This window comes from Sylvia atricapilla, chromosome Z, assembly GCF_009819655.1.
Source record: "Sylvia atricapilla isolate bSylAtr1 chromosome Z, bSylAtr1.pri, whole genome shotgun sequence".
Taxonomy (NCBI): Eukaryota; Metazoa; Chordata; class Aves; order Passeriformes; family Sylviidae; genus Sylvia; species Sylvia atricapilla.
In genome coordinates, this window is record NC_089174.1 from 88200939 (window position 1) to 88210580 (window position 9642).

General features: G+C 53.6%; 1 protein-coding gene across 2 annotated transcripts; it reads left to right on the top strand.

The window, feature by feature from the left end:
• The first annotated feature begins 3023 nt into the window (after positions 1-3023).
• Positions 3024-8331, top strand: ST8SIA3 (ST8 alpha-N-acetyl-neuraminide alpha-2,8-sialyltransferase 3). 2 transcript variants are annotated; one of them, XM_066339924.1, is made up of 4 exons: positions 3024-3202; positions 4000-4122; positions 5903-6460; positions 6706-8331. In XM_066339924.1, the coding sequence occupies exons 1-4, from the start codon at positions 3024-3026 to the stop codon at positions 6986-6988; spliced, it is 1143 nt and encodes a 380-aa protein (XP_066196021.1). In that variant the 3' UTR covers positions 6989-8331. The 2 variants fall into 2 exon arrangements, with proteins under 2 accessions (XP_066196021.1, XP_066196020.1); XM_066339923.1 differs by lacking the exon at positions 3024-3202 and having other exon boundaries at positions 3738-4122.
• Positions 8332-9642: the final 1311 nt, after the last annotated feature.

A 9642-nucleotide genomic window follows, 5' to 3' on the forward strand; every position in this document is an offset into this window, starting at 1 on the left:
CCTTAAGGGCCGGGGTGTGAGGGTTCCTTAGCCCCGCAGGGTGTCCCAGGAGCTGCAGGAGCTCGCTGCTCACACCCTTCCCCCGGGAATACCTTTGCAGTCCAAGCGGAGCTGCTGTAATCCAGCAGCTGCTAAACGCAGCCGAGGCGGGAGGAGGCTGGTGGTAATAAATTCATGGATCTTCACAGCCCAGCAGGCTGACAAGCACCTGGTTTTAAAGAGACTTTAAAACCACTTGGAGTGCTGTGAGGCAGACCGAGAACCCCTTATGCTTGGAGACCCCAAACACCAGCTTCAAAGGAGGGAGGGAAATCGCAAAGATAGCCTGGAAAAAGTGGATTTCAGTGGGGGCAAACCTTCAAAGCACACGTTTCCTGCACTGTTATAAAGACCGTGCACCTTTTGCATGAATAAATCAAAAAGTGGGAACACTTTCTAAGTGCACACCTAACCTGACAGGTGGTTCCTCTGCTGGGCTGTAAAGCAGGTCGATGCTCCTGGCTCCTTTCACGTGGTGCAGCTGTGCTTCTCCTCGATGGGACCCCTCCCTCCTGCGGTGGACCCCTGGTGCCCCATGGCTCTGCCCCAGGACAGGGCGTCCATGGGTGCCCAGAGAGCAGGGTCTGTCCCACTGCCCAGCTGACAGGTTCCACACATTGCTCCTTGGAGAGCCTCAGATCTCAGCTAACCGGATCTGCTGCCGCTGCTGCGTTTTCCTGACTTTAGAGCCGGTGTTCCTCACCAGCTGAGGGCTCGGTGCACCTGGGGCTATCCCAGGGCTGGTGAGAAGTTGCTGGCAGCCTGGGACGTCCTTCCAAGGTGCCCTTTGTCCTCAAGGCAGCTTGCAGAGCACCCTGTGCGCAGTGAAAACACGGGCTCCCAGCCCAGTGCCTCCTCTGGAGCTGCCTAATTGAGGCAGGAGCAGTACCTGGGCCTCCCCGCTCCTGCCGCAGCCTCCGGCGAGCCGAGCTCTGTGTCAATTACAGGAAAATCAATGAAGAGAGTGTTCAGGACTCCTTTTCACCATTCAGCACGGATGATATCCTTCACTTTCTAGCACTGATTCATTTACTTTCGGCCTCTCCAGGGGCTCCTGACATATTGCTATCTCTGAAGAATCTGAAGCAAGAACTGCCTTTGTTTCCACTGCAACTTGTTGGTGGGGCTGGGGCTCACTGAGGGGCAGGAGAGAGGCTGCAGTACATGGCAGGGTTGAAATATTTCTCACCAAAACACCTTCTCAAAGTCCTCCCAGATCTCTTCTGCATGGACAGAATCAGGGGAAAAATGGGTCCAAACACAGGACCAGAGTAGCATCGATGTCCTTGCTCCAGCTCCAGGCTGCTCCAGCTGAGCTGTCCCCAAAAGCTGTGACACACACAGCAGGAGTGCTGCTTCTCTTGTTGGACAGGGCTTGGAGCAACCAGGTCCAGTGGAAAGTGTCCACGGCAGGGGCTTGGAACTAAATGGTCTTTCCCAGTCCAGCAGCTGCAAACTCTCCTGCAAGAGAAAAGCCAGGAGAGTGGTGAGGACTGTGATACCAGGTCTGCACAGTCTCACTCTGGTTTATTCCCACACCCAGGACTCAAGGTCAGAAACTACAGGAGACAACATTAAATGTTACAGAATTGATTTCTGAAATACTTAAAGCAAAAATCTGCAGTTGATTTATCCTGGGAAGCCCTTCACTGGGACAACATTATGCATGTTGAAGCTGGGGACACCGTGCCCTGGGTGGACAGTAAGGTGACAGTCACATAAAATGCCCATGTCCTGTACAAACCACTGCTGGTTCCTGCACTCCCAGCCTTTTCTCCCACTCCAGCAAAGCCACAGGCATCCCACAGCAACCAGATTTAGACCTCAGGCCGTACTCTGGCCGAACTCCCACTGCAGGCTGAAGAACCACACGGATGCAAACCCCAACCCTGCGAGCTCCTCATGTTCCTGCTCTTCAAAGAGAGCTCCGTGCGTGGAGAGCGGGTAGGAAATAGCCCAGAGCAAGGACGGGGCTACAAAGACAGGATCTATTATTTATGAGGCACTTCAGTGAACTCGGGACTCAGAGGCAGAGCAGGCTGGGGGGAGCTTTGTGAGGGGAAAAAATGGAGTTTGAAGAAACACTGAGAGTGATGCAGCATGCAGGGGTCGTGTTCATAAGAGACATCCCTGGGAGTGCAGAAGGCTCTCTTGGAGTTCACATGGGATTTGCTCTGTGGTTTAGAGGGCAGTTTAATGACCCGTGCTCCAAACACCAGGCTTTTAAAGAGCAAGGGGTCTTCTGAGCCAGTAGAGAATCTGTGCTGGGCAGCACAGGCTCCCACAGCTCTGTACATGCCACTGGTGATCTACGGTGTCACAGGGAAATGGGAGCTGGGCACGCCATGCACCCTCCTAGACAAGGGTCCCTCAACAGAGGCACAGGGTCCCCAGCAGAGGCACAGGTCCCCAGCAGCCTGAGCTCCCCAGGGCTGAGCCTTGCCTGATGTATCTGGGGGCTCCGTGGGGTCCCTGCAGCCCCAGGGTTCCAGGGGGTCCCTGTGGCTGCCAGGCTGGGCCGCGCTGGGCTTTTGGGAGGGTCACCCCAAGGCAGTGGGAAGGGCGGCCTGGGCTCCTCACGGAGAACACTGGAGATGTCAGGGTGGGCGCACTGGGAACTGCTGTGGAGGAGCCCCCGGGGTTGTTGGGGACGCTGGGGACGTTGTGGGGAAACCTGGCGCTGTCGGCGGGCACGCCGGGGCTGGGGGTTGCACAGGGGTTTAACGGGGCTGGCCGGGCCCGTCGGGAGGGAAGCATGGGGGTGCCGGGGATGAGCGGGGCGCTGGGCCGTGCCCGGGGCCGTCCCGCCGCGGCAGCGGGGGGGCCGTGCGGGGCCGTGCGGGCGCTCCCGGCTGCCATTTCACCGCCCCGTCCCTCCATTTTCCTGCGAGCGCGGCGGAGCCGGCCCGGCCCCGGCCCCGCCGCCGCCCCCAATGTAGCGGCGCGGCCGCCCCGCACCCGCCCAGCGCGGGGCCGCCTCCGGCATGCGGAGCTGCAAGATGGTGCGGGTGGCCAGCGTGCTGGGGCTCGTCATGCTCAGCGTGGCGCTGCTCATCCTGTCCCTCATCAGCTACGTCTCGCTCAAGAAGGACAACATCTTCGGGGCGCCCCGCGCCGCCGGCGCCGCCGGGCCCCGCATGTACATGTTCCACGCGGGATTCAGGTGAGCGCGGCCCGCCATGGCGGCCCCGGGGCCGGGCCGGGCACCGACGGCAGCGGGCGGCGGGGACGGGCGCAGCACGGCCGCGGCCCCGCCGGGCGCTCTCCGTGGTGCTGATGGCGGCGGCCGCGGGCCGGGCACGGCCGGCGAGGGGCCGCGGGTGAGCGTGTGCGGTGTGGGGGGGCTGTGGGGGGTGTGTGTGCTGTGGGGGGGTCTCTGTGTCCGCGTGGGTGTCCTCATGCACGCTGTATGGGTGTCTCTGTGTGTCTCCGTGTGTGTGCGTGGGTGTCTCCATGGGTCTGCCTGTGTGTGCGTGGGTGTCTCCATGGGTCTGCCTGTGTGTGCGTGGGTGCCTCCATGTGCGTGTGTGGGTGTCTCCATGTGTCTCCACGTATGTACGTGGCTGTTTCTGTGTCTCCATGTATGTATGTGGCTGTTTCTGTGTCTCCATGTATCCCCGTGTCTGTCCATGTGTGTGTGTGGATGTCTCCATCCGTGTATGTGGCTGTCTCTGTCTCCATGTCTCCATGTGTGTGCATCTGTGTGTGTGTCTCTGTGTCTCCATGGATGTACCTGGCTGTTTCTGTGTCTCCATATGTTGTCTCCATGTGTGTGGGTGGGTATCCACGTGTGCACACGGAGACACGGGTGTCTCCATGGATGTACGTGGCTCTCTGTGTCTCCATGTGCATGTGTGGGTGTCTCCATGTGTGTGCATGGGTGTCTCCATGTGTGTGCGTGGCTGTGTCTCAATGTGTCTCCATGTGTGTGCATGTTTTGGTGTCTGTGCCCATCTCCAGGTCCCAGTTTGCACTGAAGTTCCTGGACCCCTCGTTCGTCCCCATCACCAACTCCCTGGGCCAAGAGCTGCAGGACAAGCCCTCCAAGTGGGTCTTCAACCGGAGCGCCTTCGCCCACCAGAGGTGAGCAAGCACCTGGGCAGGGCCTGGGCTGTCCCCCTTTCCACTGGCAGGTCAGGGAATGCAGCATCTGCTAAGTACTCTGAACTCCAAGGATTTGCCAGCAGAAAGAGACTAAGGCTGAACCGGAGCTTCTCCCCAGACACTTGCAGCTGTCCTGAAACACTTGATTATTTCGGAGCAGGACACCAGGCTGCAACGCACATTATTGTACTAGAACGTGACCCAGTTTCCTGGTGTGCAAGTGGAATTGTCATTACTCCAGGATAAATAGCTGTGGTTTAAGGCTGGAAACACTTCGGGCTGTATCAGCCATGAAAGGCTGTGTTCATGGAGGCCAAACACACACAGAGAAACTTCCCAGCTGCTGGCAGTTCTGAGCAAGTGCAGTGCTGCTCCTGCCTCCAGCTCTGCTCCAGCTGCGGGGGCAGGCACAGAGCTTTGTGCTCTTTATACATACATCTATTTGCTGATGACATATATTAAACATTTCTATAAAAGAAAGTAAAACCATGTAGCCATTTAAGACAGCTCCTGCCCTCTTGGACTGCAGCTTTGTCCTGCCAAATGCCTGCTGGTTTAGGGCCTGCCTCGTGGCTCTGCTCATGTCCCACCTGGGGAGCACGAATCTGGCTCTGTGGCCAGGCAGAATGGAGCTGCTGCACCTCTCAGGGCACGGTTTGGCCTTTGCTCCTCCCTTCAGGCCACGGTCCAAGGACAGCAGGACAAGTAATTCCCTTCCAGTGCTGCCACACGCTGCCCTCAGGAGCTGTGGGCTACACAGAGGAGGTGGCGCTTTGTCCCATCTTTTCCCCAGGACCTCCCAGCCTGTGTGACAGTGGCCACCCTCAGTGCTGCTCCATCCCTGGCACCAGCAGCTCCATAAACCTGTGCCTGTGCTACCCCTCTGATGATTTCAGCTGATGCCTCAGGAGCTGCCTTTGCACTTGTCCGTCAGCCAGAACCCATAATTAGGGCACCCAGTGGGACTCCATTAATGCTCAGACATTGGAGGATGTGAGCTGGAGGAACAGTTGTTTGTTTTCTATAAACATAAGCAAATAAAGTCCAATTCAGTTTCTAATTTTATGCCCTGCAAGGGAAATTCCCAAGCAGGGTTGGTTTTGTTTGCTTTGTAAGTATCTCTAATAACCCTTTTAAGAGTGCTGCTGTGCTTGCCCAAATATGAATTAAGGAACTATATTTGCATAGATGGAGACAGCAACTGTCGCTTGGTTTTGTGATTGGAAGCTTGTTAATGAAAACATAAATATAAATATATATATAAATGGTCTCCTCTTGATTCAATTAGATATCCTGGGTTTGCTTCAAGTGCCTTGTGGCTGCACCAGGGGATGGAAGGCACCCAGAGGCCCAGCAGAAAGCTGTCCTCCCCCTGTGTCACAGCCCAGACAGGGCCATGCAGTGCACACCCCACACATAGCTGGGTGCCTGTGGGGTGTCATGGGAGCTGCACCCTGGTCCTAAGCAGCCAATCCCCTATTTTAATCCTGACACTATTCCAAGAGGCACAGGCCCAGACTGAGCTGGCGTCAGTAGGGACCAGCCGACAAAACCAAGTGGAGCTCTAGGTGAGGAGCCAGCTCCCTCATTCCCATCTATTTATATTCATTTAAAAGCCATTGCACCACGTTGCTCAGGAAACTACTTCAGTGCACTTAAAAATAAAAGGAAAAACATACGTCTCGGTGGAAAACAAATCCGCTGCATAAAAAGGGGGAAACAGAACTCCATGTTTTCTGTTGTTTTGCTCTTGTTTTAGGCAAGAAATCCTTCAGCATGTCGACGTCATCAAAAACTTTTCCCTGACCAAGAGCAGCGTTCGGATCGGGCAGCTGATGCACTACGACTACTCCAGCCATAAGTACGTCTTCTCCATCAGCAATAACTTCAGGTCTCTGCTTCCTGACGTGTCTCCCATCCTGAACAAGCACTACAACATCTGTGCCGTGGTGGGCAACAGCGGGATCCTGACGGGCAGCCAGTGCGGGCAGGAAATCGATAAATCGGATTTTGTCTTTCGGTGCAACTTTGCCCCGACCGAGGCTTTCCAGAAAGATGTGGGAAGGAAAACCAACCTTACCACCTTCAACCCCAGCATCCTGGAGAAGTATTACAACAACCTCTTGACCATTCAGGATCGCAACAACTTCTTTTTAAGTTTGAAAAAGCTCGATGGGGCCATCCTTTGGATCCCGGCTTTTTTCTTCCACACGTCGGCGACCGTCACAAGAACACTGGTTGACTTCTTTGTTGAGCACAGAGGGCAGCTGAAGGTCCAGCTGGCTTGGCCAGGAAATATCATGCAGCACGTTAACAGGTGGGTGGGCTTGCCTTGCATTTAACTGGCCAAATACATCTCTTTCTACAAATACCTCACTTAACCGATTTCCCCCTCATGCCTGATGTGGGAGGCACAGTCTGACAAGTCAGGACCACTTGTTTTCAGAGCCACTGAAGTTCTTTGTGGTCGCTTTAGAACCGCAGGTTAGAAGCACAGTTTAGGTTGCTTTTTTCAGTTCTTTCTGAGCAGCTGGATTGTGACTCACCTCCTTGTCTTGCCAGGTACTGGAGGAACAAGCACCTGTCCCCGAAGCGGCTGAGCACCGGCATCCTCATGTACACCCTGGCTTCAGCCATCTGTGATGAGATCCACCTGTACGGATTCTGGCCCTTCGGCTTCGACCCCAACACGCGGGAGGACCTCCCGTACCACTACTACGACAAGAAGGGAACCAAGTTCACCACCAAGTGGCAGGAGTCCCACCAGCTGCCTGCAGAGTTCCAGCTCCTCTACAGGATGCACGGTGAAGGACTGGCCAAACTCACCTTGTCGCATTGTGCCTAAGAACCTAAATCTCGAAGTGCCAAACGATTGTCTAAAAAAAGTGCCCAAAACCAAATTAAACATTCTTCAGATAAGAATTCTAAAAAAGGAAACAAACCCACCCAAAATCTTTTCCATAATTTAAAGATGCTTTTTAGCTACTGCTCATCCAAGGGTTTCAGCGTATTTAGCAGTGCAGAAGCTTTTATCACATTCTGTGGATGCGATTTGTGCAGCTGCAAAGTTGAAACATTTTGCATTTCTAGATAAGCCACTCTGTATGTTTTAATATCTGTTCGTATTTTAGCGTTCTACCGAACGTCCTAAATCTCTTCACTTTATTGTTCCTTCCCACTAGAGCTAGAAATGCTACTTTTAAAAGGTTTTGCTTCTTTTGTATCTGTTGCTCTCAATAGCTCAGCCTTGCCGTGGCTGGTGGAGGAAGCCACTGGGAATTCCAGCGCATCGTCACACGCAAGCTCCTCAGTGTGGATCCTGATTTCCACCGCTTGGGTATTTTCGTATTTACTGAATTTTACATTTTTTAAAGAGTTACAAGAAGGTCACAAAGTGGCTCATACCTTGCCTAGGTGTTTGTATCACTCTTGGAATACTTCAGTGTTTTAATCCCATTTGGGACAGATCCTAGTCCAGACTAGACAGGTTCTAAGCATGTTCATTCCCATCCATCTGATACTATTCTGTCATTTGATTTCCAGGCTAAACCAACACAATAAATGGAATTAGGCTTCTCTGGAGACACGCTGAGTGAGAAAAATCCCAACCCCTGTCCCTCTGCTGGGCAGGGACTGGCAGGGTGGGCAAAAATGGAAACCAGGTGCTGGGATTTCTAAAACCGGTTTTTGTAGGGAAGTGAGCAGAGCTGGAGTGCAGGGAAGAGGAAATGCCATTACCAAATTTCCCCATTTATGTCTCTAACTCACCAGTCAGACAGCTGGAGTAGTGTCCCAGTTTCCTGTCACCAACAGCACTCCAAGGCAGACAGGGCAGACGCTTCCTTGGCACCACGGGAAATCCAACTGTTTGGGGACAAGACAAACAATAGGGTCACCTACAGCTGGGAAGTGTTGGCCATTATTTCTCAGGATAAAGGAGCCTGGGAAATAACTGGGTTTCTTATGAGTGTGCTGGCATGTATTTCACCATTTTTTACTATTCTGAGTGAGAACTGACCCCACAATGAAAGAAGATGCAAAATCCAATATTTAAAATGTGATATGTTAATTTTTCTCACCTTCTCTACCTACGATCAGACATAGGAGATGAGGAAGGAGATTTTGAGCCTAACACCCCACCTGAGCAGCCCAGACATGTCCTGGTGCCTGCTGTGGCACCGCAGCCAGGACAGTGGGTGGAGAAGGAGCTGGTGGCTTTCTCCTTCATTTGAATTATCCCACATTGCCCAGCTTTGCTTTTCCAAAGGCTGTTTAGGGCTGTGGTGGGGCTTGGATCACCCCTCTGCTGCCCCACGTCCAGAGCTGCCCCAGCCATCGCTCCCAGGGCTCCAGCCCACACCAGTCCTGCGCTCCTCAGCCCTCCTCAGCAGGGTCCAGCTCGAGTCCCTGTGCTCATGGGGTCACAGCGGTGCAGGGGTGATGTCCCAGTGCCCCCAGGGTGGGACTGAGTCCCCCCAGTGCCAGCAGGGGCTGTGGGATGGCAGCCTCTGGGAGCTGTGGGGCTGGCAGCTGTGGGCAGCACTGTGCAAACACAGCCTGCAGGGACCCTTCTCCACATGCTGGGGCACAGAGATTGTTTAACCCCAAAGTAGAAACTGCACAGGGAAGGAAGAGCTCTGCCCTGGTCAATAATGAAGTGCAGGAATGAGTAATTTCTGATATTGTTTCCTACGGAGCTGTACAGCAGTGCTCGTCACTGGGGTCCACGGTAAAGCAGTGCCCAGCAACTCCAATCCCAATGGGCACCAGCCCACCGGGGCAGAAGGGTCACCCCAAACCCCCAGTGACCCTTGTTGGCTTCTCTCAATGCCAGGTATTTTTATCAAGAGGCATTTTACCAGTTTCCTGTAGGAGCCCATCATTTCTCAGCAGCAAATGAAAGAAATGAGAACTATTATCATTATAGTGGCATGAAAGCAGGGAGCAGTGTGCTCCATACAGTTTCTGGAACCTCCCATGGTCCTGAGCAGGGGCAGAACCCCCTGCCAGTCCTGGACACAGCCCTGGCATCACCACCAGAACTTTGCAAAGGCACAAAGAGGCACCAAATGCAGAGAAGAAAGCACAAAACTGACTGCAAATATTTGGAAACGGGAATACAGAAAAATTATTGACGGAGCGCCATATTACATCATTGATTTTTAAGCAAAACTCCCTATCGATGCTCCAGACCCACATTGAACATTTCAGAATCATTGATTTTAATGGGGAGTTCTGCCCCACGATCGATGGCACAGCACAGCCCAAAGTAAATTGCTTCTGAGTATCAATATTTTTTTTTTTTGGCCAAGCTCATGCAAGGTGGAAAACCATCTCAAAGCGCACAGCTTTTGTTCTGCCAGGTGGGCTGTGGGGGAGAGGTGAGGATGGCAGGGCTTGGAGCAGACAGTGGCTGAGGAGGAGAGGCTCTTTGGGGCTGTAGAAATGCCTTTGCATTAATAAGCAAGTATCTTAATTATTTATTTACAAGGTGCTGGG

What these genes read in the sequence shown, in the direction of transcription:
- ST8SIA3 (XM_066339923.1), top strand. Translation starts at nt 3,767, where the DNA reads ATGTACCTGGCTGTTTCTGTGTCTCCATATGTTGTCTCCATGTGTGTG. An exon ending in AGCGCCTTCGCCCACCAGAG is followed by an intron (nt 4,123 to 5,902) that starts GTGAGCAAGCAC and finishes CTCTTGTTTTAG; the next exon opens with GCAAGAAATCCTTCAGCATG. An exon ending in ATCATGCAGCACGTTAACAG is followed by an intron (nt 6,461 to 6,705) that starts GTGGGTGGGCTT and finishes TTGTCTTGCCAG; the next exon opens with GTACTGGAGGAACAAGCACC.